Raw genomic sequence first — 18,243 nt, 5'->3', positions numbered from 1 at the left:
AAAATCACATTCCGTGAAAAGTCGCCTGTGAAATCACTTTAAAAACTTCACAAAATGAAACTGAGGTGCCCACGCAGCCCACCGCTAGTATCCGCTATAATCTGGCACCTGTAAATATGAGAAAAGCGTGCGTGTGCGCATTACTCGCAGCCTCATTCGGATCTCAGAACTAAAGCCGTCCGCGCGCATCTCTGTCTGATACGGACAAAAAGACATGTGCAGTGCTGTGTTTACAACAAGTTGACCAACCAAGCATGTAACAAAAACTGTAGACAATTAGTTAAATTAACAAAAAATGGGTTTAAATATACGTTTGATTTGTTTAATCGCCTTAATTAATGCTTTGAAGGCAGAGGATTTACAGGACTTTGAGTTTTCGGAGCCAAATGAGTTGTTAATAGCTCAGGAGTCGAGGCAGTATGAGACGATAGTAAAACCGCCTGTGAGGATTTTGAAGCCAAGTGGTGTGACGAATTCCCATAGACCACAGTATAACTTGGACTCTTTGGAGGCGGATTTGACGGCGCAATTGGACGACTACTTCGAATCGACTTCTAAACGGCCCGTTGTTAAAAACTATAAGATTAAGATGAGTAAAGAAGGGATGATTCGGGATGCTGTGCTGCGGGCGTTGGAGAGGAAGGATCATGTGGGAAAGTTTGCTCAGATCCTGCCCATCATCAGGGCTATGTCGGGGAACCAGAGGGTGGCGTTGGCGTCTCTGGTCGCTAGTCAGGTCACCACACCTCCTGGAAGACAGCCTCTAAATCTTTCTCAGGTAAATTTATACTTTTTTTATATCTTATCAATCCAAATTTAAAGCTTCATCACTATCAACCGGCTCACTACTTCGGTCATCTCTCAGATTTAGAAGTGTTCGGCCGTAGTCTACCACGCTAATCCAATTGCCAATATGCCAATTGGCAGACTTTTGAGAACATTACGGAAACTCTTAGGCATGCAGATCGTCAGATTTCCTCACGATATTTTCCTTCGCCGTTAAAGCAAGCGATATTTAAAAGCTTATTAAAACACTAACTAGGACGAAATGTTAGAGGTTCGTGCCCGGTATCGAACTCCGGACCCCCAAATAAGAGACCGAAGTCCGCTTATCGAATCAATCTGCTTACATTTACAGGCTAGTTAAATCTTCTTTAAAAAATCTTCACAAGAATTTGTAAGTAACAAATTACAAAATTAATAGTTACCTACAATTTAAATGTTTCACATCTAGATCAATGATTTAATATTGTTATTTTTTTATTGAAAATTTTATAATAAAAGTTAAAGCTAAAGTTTGTATAGTTATCTAATAACTATACAAACCATGCCCGCGTGGAATGATGCCTAGAATACTGGCTGCATATCCACGCTCGACAGCCAGGCTGATCCGTTGCGTAAAAAATGAGCCAGCCCTTCTGTCACCAGATGAGGCTATTAATCGCGGTGAAATATCTCGTAATTATTTTTTTGCACTAAGATAAATAATTCAAATAAGTAGCCAACGCGATTTCTAAAACCATTGTATTGATTGACTCTTGCATAATTGCAAGAACTAAAGCGAGAAAAAAACAAAAATGTTTCAGAAAAACAAATAACTTAAACAAATTCACTATTTATTGGTACGTGACCGCAACGGACTTCTTTAAATCGACCGATTAAGTAATCGTCATCAATTGTCGTCTCACTACTGAGCACGGAATCTCCTCTCAAAATAAGTAGGGTTTTGGCTATTTATATTAGTTGGTTTTCTGTTAGTTTTTCTTATAGTTTTCTAGTGAAAACTATAGGTATACCAACCTAATCATATTGAACAATTAAACTACTACTTAGTCTACTATAGTCAGCACTATATTGCAAGCCAATGGAACCATAAACTTCCACTTTGCGACACTTACAGTGGAAACGAAATGAATTCCCACAAGTGTAAACTTTTTGCGGTTCATGGATAATCGTGGCGCAATTTCTATGTGAAACGCGATCAATGATTTTCCTTTTAATGAGTGTCACACATTGCTGTGAAATATGCTCTCTTTAATTCACTTATTCACTAGCTAATGCCCGCGACTTTTACGCGTAGATTTAGGTTTTAAAAATCCCGTGGGAGCTCCCGGGATAAAAGTAGCCCATGTCACTCTCCAGGTCAACTATACCCATGTAAAAAAACACGTCGATCCGTCACTCCGTTGCGACGTGATTGAAGAACAAACAAACACACTTTCCCATTTATAATAAGGGTACCTACTGATGAGCTGCAGGCCGATTGTTTAAAACCTGTATCAATCATTATTACAATCTCAATTGTTCTGATTGGCTGAATTTGTGCGATTCTTGTTGCAACAATGCATTGTAGCCAATAGTGAGGGAGTGAACCAATCAGAGATGATTGCGATCGTGACATTGTAGCTGTCAAACAACCGCGGTAGGGCCCCAGGGTCCGGAATTTTCGTCATCACCATCATGATCAACCCATCGCCGCGCGCCGGCTCACTACAAACCACGGGCCTCCTCTCAGAATGAGCAGGGTTTTGGCCATAGTCTACCACGCTGTCCATGTGCAGATTGGTAGACTTCACTCACCTTTGATAACATTATGGAGAACTCTCAGGCATGCAGGTTTCCTCACGATGTTTTCCTTCACCGTTAGCAAGTGATATTTAATTACTTAAAACGCACATAATTTCGAAAAGTTAGAGGTGCGTGCCCGGGATCGAACCACTGACTTCGCGAATACGAGGCCGATGTCTTAACATTGGTTAGGCTATCATCACTTTTGATTCATATATACCTCGTATTAACATATTAATATTCGTATTAACTCATTAGAATTAATCGTGTTACTACGAGTTGTGACCAAAAAATTGGATCTGATTTGAAAAAAGTGATGTTTTCTGATTGTGTGCAAACTCTTTTGGAGGAAGTGCAAAAGAAACCACAACAATATCTTATGTCAAATACAAAAAAATTATTATGTCACTTTAAAGATCAGCGGTAACTCTATGAGCGGTAACGTTTCTGACATAATTCTTGAGTTTTTGCTTCAAAGCAAGATCCAAATACATGTACAGTGTGACAAGGCTATCTTAGCGCGTGGCGAAAATCGGAACTAACGTTGCCGTCAAGTGTCCCCTTTGTTCTTGTTTGAATATTCTAAGCCTTTGTTCTTTAACAGCACCCCCCTGTCAATGTCATTCAAGTGAGCAGTCAAGAGAGCTTTTGTCTAAGCAACATGATATCGTCTCTAATGAGCAATTTAAAAATAAACATTTAGGTATGGATTTCAATAAAGGTGTTATCAGAATATTTCGAGAAAAGATTCATTTAGAATGGCAACCTATTTTATCACCATACTTATTGCATAAAATCCAGCTACAGAAAATTGCTTAATAAATCAAATCTAAAAGTACATTTAAACTATTTCATTCAATACAAATAATAAATGATCAGTTGCAGCTATCACACACAATGACGATTGCAACATGACGTGACGTAGGTATCCATTGTTCTGTTGCTACCAAGTGAATCAAGTTGTCTCAAAGATTAGAGTAAGAGACAGTTGTAAGATTTCCGATGGATATAGAGCTTATCTGTTATAATAGAAAAACAAACTACAGCAAATACGACGATATTTTAAAAATCCCGTCCGGGAAGTCTATGACTTCTAGGATAAAACTGTGTCAAAACTCAAAAACTACTTTGTGCAGTTAAACGCTTTTTAGAAAAATAGGAGTAGCTTAGAAAAAAAAGAAGAAAAATATATTTCTATGTATATATTTTATGTATTTTTGGTGTCACAGACAAAAACATCCGTGTCACCACCCCGAATGGGTCAGCTCAGCATGATGCCCTGCATCATTATGCGTCAACGCGCATAATGATGCAGGACGCTGATTTTCAGTTACGATGACGTCAGTTACAATTTTAAATTTACGGCCATTGTTATTTGTCAAAAAATATGATACAATTTTTGACAACTAACAACATATTATCAGTAAGGAACCTGAGCGTAGCAAATCTTACCGTGCTCTCTGAAACTAGACGATTTCATTCGAGATCCGATACGGAAGTGGGGCGCTTTTTTGTCCACGCGGTGTAATTTCACGTGTATTGTGCGTCAAGTAGAGCGCGCAATCATTAATATTGTCGTTAATGTATCGCCTGCGGGAGTTTTGCTCTGATAAAATTATCAAACGCTATTTAAGAGGCCAAAACCAAACAATACATTTGAGGAGGCTAGATTATTTTGTTCACCGTACTTAGTGTCATCATCATCATCATCGACCGACTTTCACACCACCAGGGAGCTGCTGGATGGCCACGGTCTTGCGCCGCCGCCATCCAGCAACTCCCTGCGACTCGTCTGATGTCGTCCGTCCGCCTAGTGGGGAGGTCTTCCAACGCTGCGTCTTCCGGTGCGAGGTCGTCATTTCAGCACCTTGGGACCCCAACATCTATCGGTTGTACGAACTATGTGCCCTGCCCATTGCCACTTCAGCTGTTGAGCCGTTGAGCTATGTCGGTTACTCTAGTGCTCCTACGGATCTCCTCATTTCTGATTTGATCACGTAGAGAAACTCTAAGCATATCTCTCTCCATCGCCCTCTGAGTACTTAGTGTATCAAGAAAGAAATGGTTATTGTGTCAATGGCATCACTACGGGACTAAAAAATCAAATTACATAAATTATAGCGTCTTAAAAATAATCAAAAAGAAAAAGCACCTACTCATGATATTTTTAAAAATTGTAACTATCCATGCAAGATTCGCTCAAGATGTCAACATAACTTCTTGCTATCCACTGAAAAAAAAACTACAAAAAAATTAATTACCTACCATCATATCATTTTTAACCAAAAGCCTAAGTCCCAATTTTCATAGATAAGTATAACGACAAAACTTTCAATTTTTTCATCCACTATTAATAACCACTGCGTAATATTTCCAAAAATCCTATCTTAGCGAGCCTATACGTTATAATTATTATTATAAACTAGCTGCCCCGGCGAACTTCGTACCGCCTAACAGTCGATTCTTTTTCAGGCAATTTTTTAAATTTTTCTCTCCGTAAGGACCATCCCCGTACTTCAAGGAATATTATAAAAAAAGAATTAGCGAAATCGGTTCAGCTGTACTCGAGATTTGCGATCAGCAACACATTTAGCGATTCATTTTTACCTATACATAGAGAGAGAACTATACTAACTTACCTACTGTTAAATGATATGTCCTGATATCAGTCAGGACTAGACATTTTCTAGGCATTTTTTTTTTAAATCTTTAAAAAAACTGATTCCTGCGCATGAGCAGATCATGAAATGCTTGCGCTAAGTGAAGACGCACTAAACTATGCTATAGTTGGCTACACTTGAATGACGGCCAACTATTTCCTCGTCCATCAGCTAACTTCTACTGCACATGCCATAATCAATCAGCTTCAAATTATTCATCTGATATAGAGCAACGACCTAAATGGAATCAGCTGGCCAGGTGCTTCTTGCAGATTTTGTTATAATTTAATCAGTTTACCCATATTATAAATGTGAAAGTGTGTTTGTTTGTTGGTTTGTCCTTCAATCTCGTCGCAACGGGGCAACGGATCTACGTGATAGTTTAGGATAGTGACAAAGGTTACTTTTCATCCCGAGAAATCAAAGAGTTCCCATGGGATTTTTTTAAACCTAAATCCACGCGTACAAAGTCACGGGCATCAGCTAGTATAAACTAGCTTATGCCCGCGACTTCGTCCGCGTGGACTACACAAATTTCAAAGCCCCTTTAGGGGTTGAATTTTCAAAAACCCTTTTTTAGCGGATGCATCTGTCATAATAGCCAATAATACTGCATGCCAAATTTCAGCTCGATCCGTCCAGTAGTTTGAGCTGTGCGTTGATAGATCAGTCAGCAGTCAGTCAGTCAGTCAGTCACCTTTTATATATTTAGATATTCGAAATCCGCGACAAATTTTCACGAGCCGTTGTAAAAAATGTTACCTGCTTTCGTTTAGGATTGATAAAGTCACTTTCGCTCATTCGCGATGGCGATTAACCGTTAAATAACCGTTTTAAATACTTTTTAAGTCACTTTGATAACGTATTTAATTAACTGCTAGCTGATACTCGCGAAATCGTCCTCGTGGATTTAGGTTTTTGAAAATTGTAAAGGGAAAACATCGTGAGGAAACCTGCATGCCAGAGAGTTATCCATTACATCCTCAGGTGTGTGAAGTGTGTCAATCTGCACTTCGCCAGCGTGGGCGACTGTGGACTAAGCCCTTCTCATTCTAAGAGGAGACCCGTTCTCAGTAGTGGGCCGGTGATGGGTTGATCATTGTGATGATGATAATGTGACATCAACAGAGTCATTTGATAGGAATTTGTATTTTCGCAGCAAACAGAATTATTGTAACATAACAATATAAAAATTGCTCAAGAGCGAGTCGGACTCGCACACGAACGGTTCCGTACCATAGTACAAGATTACACTTCCTCTTTTTTTTTAATTTTCATGGTGGCTATTTTGAAACGTTCATTATCTGTTGTTATAGCGGCAATAGAAATACAGTACGCGGCCGAAAGTGATGAACATCGGCCTTTAGAATGACATTTCTTCTTTGTAGAGCGTTGTCTCTGTCACTCATACTCATATGACGTTTTGTCGGCCTCAACGACCGAGACGGTGCTGTACAATTTTGCTAAAGATCGATGTTCATCACTTTTGGCCGCGCACTGTACATATTTCGTGATAATTTCAGCTTATAAGTAAAAATCATGATTTTCTCAAAATATTCTCTTTAATGAATTCTAGCCCCATAAACTACCGCTATACAAAAAATCACATCATTTTATTACTACAGTTCAAGACCCTATTGTAGCAATGTATCATGTTCATTTTAATTCTAGCTAATAGGTATAACTAAAGTACTTAGTATCAAACAACCGTGTACGGGAACCGATCCCACGATCCTTAGATTTCACAGTGACCTCTCACAGTAAGCCATTGTGGTGTGTTATAATAATGTACAACACTAAAACAATACATCATCGAACTTGAACTACTACCTAATCTTTAAAGTTAAATGGCCTTACTGAACTAGTTGGTTGCTACGTTAATAGACATAAGAGCTATAATAAAAAAAAACCGGCCAAATGCGAGTCAGACTCGCGCAACGAGGGTTCCGTACTATAGTCGTATTTTTTTGGCATTTTGTACGATAAATCAAAAACCATTTAGCACAAAAATAAATAAAAATCTGTTTTAGAATGTACAAGTAAAGCCCTTTCATATGATACCCCACTTGGTATAGTTATCTAACTTTGAAAATTGAAAATATTAATATTTGTTCATGATCATATATTTTTTTCTGTGATGTAACCAAAAATTCACGGTTTTCGGATTTATTCCTTTACTTGTGCTATAAGATCTACCTAGCTGCCAAATTGCATGATTCTAGGTCAACGGGAAGTGCCCTTTAGGTTTTCTTGACAGACACGACAGACAGACGTACAGGCAAAAAAACAAAGTGATCCTATAAGGGTTCCTTTGTTCCTTTTAAGGGTACGGAACGCTAAAAACTTGAAGCTAGCTTGAAGTAATTAAAACGTATAAATATAATAAGCCTATGAATGTTGTCTCACAGTTGTTATGTTTTCACATGGCCGTCAAATAAATAATACATAATAATCGTAATAATGCCCATTCCAGTGTACAGAATGATTTAATTACATATTGTAATGAGATAAATTCTGCTATACGTTCCAAAACGCGAGTAGCTGACTTTGGCCTTGTAGCCGCTTCACTCAAATGGGAAGTTGTGCAGGTCATGTGTGCCGTATGTCAGACGACTATTATGGGCAAAATCTGTGTGCCGTATGTCAGACGACTTATGGACAAAATCTGCTTCGTTCTGGACGTTTTGGTAGGTCGAGACGACGTTGGCGTGATGAATTGGATAAGTTCACAGTTACGTGGCCTGAAGAAGCACGGAATAGGAAATGGTGGAAGGATCGGAGGGAGGCCTTTGTCCAGACGTGGGACAGTACAGGCTAATTTAGAACTAGAATGAGATAAATGCGTGTTCATGTTATTTGAATGAAAATTGATATTTCGGTTTTCGGTCACAAATGAAGAATGTTTCAGGATTTTTGGAAATTCAACCCCACCTCGATTCTCTTAATTCCACTCGAGCGAAGCCGGGGCGGGTCAGCTAGTAATTAATAAAGATAATCGCATCCATTATACTTATTAAAATTAACTTAATGTCTTATAGTTAAACATACATTTTATTAATTTTGAACCTTTTGTTTTATTTCAGGTGAGATCAATGTTCAATAACAACAACACTTCTGACCTGATGCTGCCAATCCTGTTAGATACAGCCAATTTGATCCGCCGAGCGATCAGACCCGGCAAAGAACCTCGGGAAGTAAACTACCCACAAACACACTTTCAGAGACGCTCATTCACCGAAGACTCCATAAACGATGACACGTTTGATACTGAAGATCAAGAGAACCAACCCAGCACAAGTACACAAAATATACTTCAAAAACATCGCAACTTCAGAAACAGATCTCAAAGAATAACGCAAACGGCAAATGCAATAGACGAAAAACATGTTCAAGACATTAATAAGAAAGTAACAAATAACACACAGAGTTACACAAATGAAAACCCTAAAAACACTGTAAATACACTCCACGATATTGCAAATGGTGACAATGTAAGTATGTTTAACAATTTTGGTAGTATAGCAAGCAAGGAACTAAGGTAAGTGTTCTGTTTTATATTAGACTAGCTCATATCCGTGTGGCCAACGCAAATTTCAAACCCCTATTTTACCCCCTTAGGCGTTGAATTTCAAAAATACTTTCTAAGCGGATGTCTACGTTATATTAATAGCTACCTGCATGCAAAATTTCAGCCCAATCCGTCCAGTAGTTTTGTTCTGTTTCTAACAATCAATCAATCAATTATTTGCATGCAAACATAAACATTAATTACAAGAATGATTCAATTCATACACCATTAATTTATAGGTAGAATGTATAAGGGTTGTCATGCATAAATTATTATCTACTAGCTGATGCCCACGACTTCGTCCGCGTGGAATTAGGGTTTTAAAAATCCCGTGGGAACTCTTTGATTTTCCGGGATAAAAAGTAGCCTATGTCACTCTCCAGGTATTTATCTATACCCATGAAAAATCACGTCAATCCGTTGCACCGTTGCGAAGTGATTGAAGGACAAACCAACAAAGCAACAAACAAATACACTTTAAAACTTAAAGCTAGCCTTATCTAATTACTATATAAATCATGACCGCGTGGAATGGTGCCAAGAATACTGGCTGCATTTCCGCGCTGGACAGCCAGGCTGAAACCGTTGCGCAAAAAATGAGCCAGCCCTTCTGTCACCAGATGAGGCTATTAATCGCCGTGAAATGTCTCGTAAAATTTTTTTAGCACTAAGACTCCATAGCCGCAGGGTCTCCACGGCAAACGGCACAAAAATGTAACTCTCTATAAGAGAGGCATACTTGCGCCGCTTGCCGATACACTTATACACTTTCGCATTTATAATACTGATTTATTTAATTTACAGAGAACCGTGTCCTTTTCTACAACGGAGTCAAACACCAAGAACAGACATGACAGTATAAGCCGCAGCGACAACGGCACCACGGACCTCACAGCTGATGCTACCAACCAGACGGTGGTCCAAGATCTTCCCATCGCTGAGAAGTTCCGATCGCTGAACAGATACATGGACAGAAAAGGTAAAGATATAAAAATAATTATACATATAGACTTGCATATTATCTGAGTCAGACCTGTTGGCAAGTGAGGTTTTGTCGGTCTCAACGACAGAGACTACAAAACTGCTATTTCTTTCTAAAGATCGATGTACATTATTTTCTGCCGCGTAGGAACTGCACCTATATTATATCCGAGCGGTTCGAATTAGAAACGAGGAAGCAAATCGCTTCGTACCTATACGTGTTCGTGGAATTTTGATTACGTACTCGTACATGGGTGAAGAGTGCAGACCTCAACGATTTGGTACGATAGTAGAACGATGAAGGAGATACCAGGTCAAAAAGTTCTTGGGCACACTCCAAAAAATATCCTGTAAAATACCGGTCAACAGACAATTTTTTTCAATTTTTAGGGTTCCGTACCTCAAAAGAAAAAACGGAACCCTTATAGGATCACTTTGTTGTCTGTCTGTCTCTCTGTCCGTCAGTCTGTCTGTCAAGAAACCTACAGGGTACTTCCCGTTGACCTAGAATCATGAAATTTGGCAGGTAGGTAGATCTTATAGCTGACATTTGGGGAAAAATCTGAAAACCGTGAATTTAGGGTTAGGTCACACAAAAAAAATTAAATTGTGGTCATGAACTAATAATTAGTATTTTCAACTTTCGAAGTGAGTGACTATATCAAGTGGGGCATCATGTGAAAGGTCTTCACCTGTACATTCTAAAACAGATTTTTATTTATTTTTATGCATCATAGTTTTTGAATTATCGTACAGAGTGTCGAAAAAATAAGACTGTAGTACGGAACCCACATTGCGCGAGCCTGAGTCGCACTTGGCCGGTTTTGAAAACAGTTTATAGTCGGCGACCGAGATCGTGATAACAATCGGGGAGGGAACGGAGGCGTCCCTCCGCCTCATACCCCAATTGTGCATCTCAACTTGTCGCGTACTATAGGTACAGTATGCGTCCAAAAGTAATGTACATCGACCTTTAGAAGGAGATAGCAAAGTAGAGCGTTGTTCCTGTCGTTGAGACCTACAAAACGTCACATAGGTATGAATGACAGAGACAATGCTCTACAAAGCCGAAATGTCATTCCAAAGGCCCGATGTACGTTACTTTCGGTCGCGTACTGTAGCTTTGCATTCTATACAACTACCCTTTATTTTTATAATTTTTATAGTGTTTCACCTACACTACACGTTCAAAGAGCTGCATTGTAATATGGGCCTTTGAAAGTAGTTTCGATAACTGCAAAAAGATGTCGCTACTAGATGGCAGAAACAGTCGCTTCAGTACTGAGTGAGCATACACATCTCAAATTTCGTCACTGGCAGTAAGCGGGCTGTAGCTTAGTGGTTAGAGCGTCGGGCGCGATCCCAGGAGACGCGGGTTCGATTCCTGCCGGTTCGCAATTTTTGATGTGTATTTAAAATTATTTAGAAACTACCCTTTATATTTTTCAGGTAACCTTATCCGACGTGGTACTTACATGCCAAAGATATCACCGCCGACTCGTCGCACCACGGCGGAGCCCGCCCTCGCAGTCATGAGCAGACGCAGACCCGCCCCCGGCAGGAAACTGCCCTCCACCACGGAGCAAGCTAAATGCGAGCTGTTTACTAACACTCTTTGTTTGCATACTGATGATTATCCAGCGTAAGTAATTACTTTGAATCATTTTTGGCATTTAAATCTTCGTTATTTATTAGTTTTTAGTGGTCCATACCATAAAAAAGCTCAGAGTCACTCAGCGGGCGATGGAGAGAGCTATGCTTGGAGTTTCTCTACATGATCAAATCAGGAATGAGGAGATCCGTAGGAGAACTAGATTAACCGACATAGCTCAACGGGTTGCGAAGCTGAAGTGGCAATGGGCAAGGCACATAGTTCATACAACTGATAGACGTTGGGGTCCCAAGGTGCTGAAATGGCGACCTCGCACGGGAAGACGCAGCGTTGGAAGACTCCCACTAGGTGGACGGACGACATCAGACGAGTCGCAGGGAGCCGCTGGATCCAGACGGCACAAGACCGTGGCGTATGGAAGTCCCTACAAGAGATCTATGTCCAGCAGTGGACGTCTATTGGTTGATGATGATGATGATGATGACCATAAAAAAATTAAAAGTCCAAGAGTTACGAATTTCGCGAAGTATAATCAGAACAGGTCAACGCTTGCATAAGTAGATGACCAACGAAAGCAAAAGTAAACAGAAGGAAAAACGTCACAATGTCGGAGCGGAACGGACTCGATAGAAAGTGAGAGCATGTGTCAACCGGCAGCATAGATCGACACAGTATAACTACATACAGTGAGACGACGCCCTCGATGATTGCTCATGAGCTGACTTTTGAGCTAAACCCAGCGCGTGCTAGGCCTTTGTTATTGTATAAAAGCTGAAAGTTCCTCTGCGTATTGTCCCCAACACTGGGAGGAACGATCAGTGACTATGCAGTTTGTATCATGGAGGCTTTGGGAGATAACAGGTAATAAAGGTGTAAAAAATCTTACGTCAAAATACGAAGTCATTTTTTTATTATCTTTGGTAATCCACATCATGCATTGCCAGACACTTGGTATCGTGGAAACCCCCTGCCAGACGCCCTTAAACTTTATCAATTTATTAAATTTTCCACTACTAACGACCAAAATTAATTAATTAATTTATTTGTAATCGGTCGACAACATGACTTAGCAACAGTCAAAAATTATACTGGCTTATAAAAGTTATATGTCTAATATTGCAGATAGATTAATTAATTTCGGAAGTAATAAATATTGGTTTTTCACACCTGGGCCCTGCTACCCCGCAGGATGGCCGTATCTAACTCTAGACGTATCTGCCGACTGTATGAAGTATCTCTTTAGGCTGTGACATCAACAAAGGAAAACTGGCAGAATGACGATGAGCATTTAGAGTAATGACGAATTTTAGTAAGCGGAAGTTAACTTTGCGGATTTTTATTGCAAACAATTAAAAGTCACAAACAAGTCTTTTGGTAACAATAAAAAGGTCGTAAAGATAACAGCTAGTTCCATTAGAAATTTTTATAATGTTGTGAATATAAATTTTTGAAGCGAAACTTAGGGATGGGCACCTTAAGGTGACGCAGTACGCTTGAACGAAATTGGCGGTGCACGTGGGTAACTTGTTTGCTTTTCACCTGACATTGTATGAGAAAGGTGAGAGGCACGATGATTTTCACCGAAATCAAGCTCGCGGAAAGGGTTTAGGAAAAGTGTTTTTGAGAAAAAAAAGTCAAGAAAAAAAAGTCACAATTTTGCCACACGTCCTTCCATCCCATGATGCGGACGGCTTTCTTTTTAGTTTTTACACCCGGCGCGATTACGTAAAACGTTGCAGTAGCGACAGCAACGCGACAGCAGTAGCAATGCGACAGTTCATTGGCTGTCTCTCTTCTTCTTCTTATTTTTCTTCTTATTATTGCTGTCTCTCTCTAGCCGCTGTTACGTGTGACGTTTGACAGCAATGATCGCGAGATGCACGCCTTCTTCTTCTTCTTCTTCTTCGCTCTGGGCTGGTTTCCGCACTTAAACGTTTCCGTCTGTTGTGCGTGCATTGCCCCTCCCCGCCGAAGTCTTCACGCCTGTCGCGAGATACGTAATCACCCCGCGCGCCGCCGATCTGGAGCAACGCAACGGTTTAAGATAACCATGACTTCCTGTTTATTTTCCCAGGGATGCAATAATATCCAGTATAAGGCGCAACAAGGCAGCAGCGGGGGCGCTGCTAGCAGACTTCAAAGACCCTGGCGAAGGTGCCGTGGACGGCATCACCCCAGCGCAGGAGGCGAAGTACACTGCTGAGCATTATCTTGTTTCTAACAGGTACCGAGATGTGCAAGACTGTGGAAAGCTTCAGCCGTGGCTTTCTTATCCCCTTTTTAAGGGTTCCGTACCTCAAAAGGAAAAACGGAACCCTTATAGGATCACTTTGTTGTCTGTCTATCTGTCCGTCGGTCTGTTAAGAAACCTACAGGGTACTTCCCGTTGACCTAGAATCATGAAATTTGGCAGGTAGGTAGGTCTTATAGCTGACATGAGGGGGGAAATCTGAAAACCGTGAATTTGTGGTTACATCACACAAAAAATTAAATTGTGGTCATGAACAAATATCGCTGTTTTCAACTTTCCAAGTAAGATTACTATACCAAGTGGAATATCATATGAAAGGACTTTACTTGTACATTCTAAAAGAGATTTTTATTTATTTTTAGGCATCATAGTTTTTGATTTATCGTGCAAAACGCAAATTTGGCTTCCTGTCAAATTTCATGATTCTAGGTCAACGGGAAGTACCCTGTAGGTTTCTTGACAGATAGACAGAGAGACAGATAACAAAGTGATCCTATAAGGGTTCATTTTTTTCCTTTTGAGGTACGGAACCTTAAAAATGTTACTAAGTAGGTATAGCGAATTGCAACAGTTTGAGCAAAGTTATACAACAAGTATACAACACAAATAATAACACAATTTGATCAAACATTGCACAAATTATAACTTGTCAATCTTTTCTTGTGGTTTTAATACAATGGTGACATTATTGCGTGAAACAAATTAACTATTGCAATGGATTGTTGTAAAGTTATAATTTAAAAACCATTATAGAAAATATGCAGGCAACTAGCTCTCGCCAAAGGCTTCATCGGCGTGGAAATTTGGTCATCGTGACCATGAATACCATAATTCTTAGATTTTGTAAAATTTTACGATATATTGCAAATAAAACATCTGATTAACGCTAGAGCTCAACGAAGGTTCCGGAAGTAGGGCACTCGGCGTCAATACCGCGTCGTGGGCGGGGCATTGACCCGAGTTTTGTAATACATAGCGGTTTTGAAAAATGACTAAAACTAACTAACTAACTAACTAATGACAAAATGAGACAAAAGGTTATTGGTATTGAAATGTGTTTAGTTAGTATAACAATAACGCTAAGTTTTTGCTAGCGTTCTGGTTACACTTTGAATATCCAGCAATGGACGCATATAGGCTGATGATATTGATGAAAAAATCTATGAAATTAGGTACTAATTTACGATTTTTAAATTTCAGACGAGGTGACACTGCAAACCGCGATTTCGCAAGCGCAGGGGAAGCTGGGTTCATGTGTCCGAGCACCGTGAAGTACGCGCGGCCGCAACGAGCAAGGGCAACTTCAGGGCAGTGGAAGTACATCGTGAACACGGGGGAACACACGCAGACGTTGCGGCTTGAGAAATGCTTGTAAGGGCTCCCTTTCTGTAGTAACTTATATAATTACTAGCTGATGCCCGCGACTTCGTCCGCATGAGTTTCGGTTTTCAAAAATCCCGTGGGAACTCTTTGATTTTCCGGGATAAAACGTAGCTTATGTCCTTCCCCGGGATGCAAGCTATCTCTGTACCAAATTTCATTAATAACGGTAGAACGGATGGGCCGTGAAAAGCTAGCAGACAGACAGACAGACGGATAGACAGACAGACACATTTCACATTTATAATATTAGTATGGAAGTATGGATTAACAGAAATAAAAGGCATGTAATTGTCCTTAATTTGGAATTTATACAAATGCTTATATTGTAAATTGTGTCAGACATCATAAATGCGAAAGTGTGTTTGTTTGTTGGTTTGTCCTTCAATCACGTCGCAACAGTGCAACAGATTGGCGTGATTTTTTGCATGGGTCTAGATAAAGACCTGGAGAGTGACATAGGCTACTTTTTATACCGGAAAATCCCTCGAGCCCTACGGCCCCAAGGTCTCCACACCAAAAGGCATGAATATGAAGCTCCCATCGAGGTTTCCATATTTGCGCCTCTTGGTCCGTTCGGCGCTGATGGCCGCTGCACCCGCCATAGAGAAGGTCGCCTGAATGTGGGATGTAGCTAAAGTGCCTGTAAGTAATTGTTTTTACTACATCTTTTCTATTTTATTTACATTTCAGAAAGCCAAAAGAATCCTGTACATATCTGACGGACAATTTCAAATCAAAATGTGTCCAGGTTTATAACTATCACAGACTTCTAACGTGGGACCAGCAGAATGGCTTACACATGGATATATTCAAAGTAAGTTTAACTGCACAACGCGACGGTTTCATTTTGAACTAGCATAAGCCCACGTGGACTACACAAATTTCAAACGACAATTTTACTCCATTAGGGTTGGAATTTTCAAAAAGTCTTTTTTAGCGGAGGTATACATAATATAGCTATCTGCATACCCAGCCCGATCTGTTTAGCAGTCAGTCAGCTTTTCCTCTTACCTATATATTTTGAAATTAGATACTTTGCAAGCAAATAAATTCTCATAAAAATCATCTCAATGGAAAGTAATTCTACTTTATTTATGAAAGAGATTAATTCCATATTTAAATTTATTTCAGGTTCCTACATGTTGTTCCTGTCACATCGAGGGGTACAGCGTATCGTTTCCACCTTTAGGTCACAGAATGCATGAAACGTCCTCCGAACATTTCCCTGGCGAAGACCTATCATCTGAACACGGCAATCAAGCGTTTGAATCCGTACAGTCCAGCATACAAAGACCAAGTTTATCTAAAACCCCATTTAACCTTAATAAGCCAATAGCCGTTGATTCCTTCCCAACAGTAGCAGATAGTCACAACTCTATACTAGAATCAGCGTTCAATAATGCTAAACTAAATGACAATGAAGAATTCAATAACGTGCCATCAAGTTCGATCGATTCCTATGGCCACACATATTTCCCCGATTCGTTTAACCAAGCAAGTTCTGTAAGAAATAGTAAAAGACCAGTTCCACGAAATCCTTCAGGCTTAGCTGCATTAGAATCTGTTACATTGCCCAGCTATTTAGAACCTCCGACACCAGCGGCACCGTCATCGTTTTCATTCTCCAAAGATAGTTTTAATAAATATAAAGCAATCGACAGCCAATTCAAAAGAGGCCCGATAAGACCGAGTCGAAGACCTATAAGGAAAAAGATATCTACGGGTCCGGAAGATTTAGTTTCTTCTGGTACATCTGCAATAGGGGCATATGATTTCGATAGCTCAACCGATTTCAATGAGGATCTAGAAGATACTGAAATAAACGTTAACACTAACTTTAATCCCCGAGTAACAATATCTCCAAAGCTTCAAGCTGTGACACCAGAAAGGAACTTTACCATTTTTAAGCCATTTGACCAAAGTAAGATAGGGAGGGAAGAATCCACGAATGGAAAGAAAATTAATTACAATTACCATCCTATAATAGATTTCTTTGAGGATGACGATAAAAACCAAGATTCAATTGATAGAGAAGATAATGTTCATACGTATGTGGCATCATCTGAATCAGAATGGAAGCCAATAAACAGACCATTAATGGATTCAAAAACAACAAATTCAATAGGACGAAAGAAACACAAGTAATGTAGGTTGTACTAGTATTAATATTGAAATGCGTAGTCTAGATCTTAAATAGGTAATTATCATAATTGATATGTATAACTAGCTGACCTATCCTGGCTTCGCTCGGATAAAATTTCTGAAATTGATATTCATGATGAAGTTCTAGGAACCTACCTACAAAATTCCAATTTCTAAACCAAGCCACTTAAGTTGTATGGGGACATACACCTAAATTCAGCCAGTTTGAACTTTTTAAATATGTATAGATGTAGTTTTAATAAATAGAAGTTATTTCGACAATATGAGCTTTAAGCAGATGCAGTAATAGTATAAATCTATTATTGTTTATTTATTATACCTAAACATAAAAAAAACGAAGCCAAATTGAATTTGCAATGTTAATTGATAATTATTATTTAACTTAAATTATTTCGTATTTATTTTTACTTATTTTTAAGTAAATTCAATTATTAGTGATGTAAGTTGTAAAGATTAAAAGACTTGCCAATAATATTCTAGTTGTGTTTTTCTTATCAATTAGGCCACTAAAGATTGTAAAGATAATTAAAGTATTTCATAATCAAACAAAGCTTGGATATTTAAGCGTGAGGCACAGATTTTTTGGGCATAACCTTGAACTTTGATATTTTTCGAGGATTAAAAAGAACTATTAATATAAATATAATAATTGTATTAAAGATTAGGTATACTATTTTATTAGTCTTAAAATTAAATATGAGCTGTCATTATTTAGTATTAATTATTAAAATACTATGACGCGTAAAATAATATGTCCAATAAATTTTCGTTAAACGCCGTTCAAGTGAAAGTTTTGTTTCTGTAATGAGGTGAACGTTCGAGACAAAATGGAATGTGGAGCATTTTGTTTATATTGCCTTACTTTGAATAGCATTCCATTACACGGTACTTGTTTTGAATGTCGAAATTCTGGGTTGAGAATAGCCTGGGCCAGGCTTTGCTATTGCACCAGTGGCAAACAAATCATTTGACGAAATGGTTCTACGGAAATTCAAAAGGCACGATCAGTGGTATAAGTCCCGCAAGTTGCTATTGCGCGTGGCTGCCATTTTAGTGA

The 18,243-nt window shown here is 39.2% G+C and overlaps 1 protein-coding gene across 1 annotated transcript; it reads left to right on the top strand.

Annotated features, from left to right (window-relative positions):
* The first annotated feature begins 176 nt into the window (after positions 1-176).
* On the top strand, positions 177-17,513 carry LOC117982169 (neurotrophin 1-like). Its single transcript, XM_034968469.2, has 8 exons — positions 177-778; positions 8,312-8,719; positions 9,601-9,775; positions 11,227-11,419; positions 13,464-13,613; positions 14,841-15,011; positions 15,714-15,837; positions 16,155-17,513. The coding sequence occupies exons 1-8, from the start codon at positions 296-298 to the stop codon at positions 17,166-17,168; spliced, it is 2,718 nt and encodes a 905-aa protein (XP_034824360.1). The 5' UTR covers positions 177-295; the 3' UTR covers positions 17,169-17,513.
* The last annotated feature ends 730 nt before the right edge of the window (positions 17,514-18,243 follow it).

This window comes from Maniola hyperantus, chromosome 5, assembly GCF_902806685.2.
Source record: "Maniola hyperantus chromosome 5, iAphHyp1.2, whole genome shotgun sequence".
NCBI lineage: Eukaryota > Metazoa > Arthropoda > Insecta > Lepidoptera > Nymphalidae > Maniola > Maniola hyperantus.
This window is presented reverse-complemented; position numbering and strand designations above follow the sequence as displayed.

What these genes read in the sequence shown, in the direction of transcription:
- LOC117982169 (XM_034968469.2), top strand. Translation starts at nt 296, where the DNA reads ATGGGTTTAAATATACGTTTGATTTGTTTAATCGCCTTAATTAATGCT. An exon ending in AGCCTCTAAATCTTTCTCAG is followed by an intron (nt 779 to 8,311) that starts GTAAATTTATAC and finishes GTTTTATTTCAG; the next exon opens with GTGAGATCAATGTTCAATAA. An exon ending in CATACTGATGATTATCCAGC is followed by an intron (nt 11,420 to 13,463) that starts GTAAGTAATTAC and finishes TTATTTTCCCAG; the next exon opens with GGATGCAATAATATCCAGTA.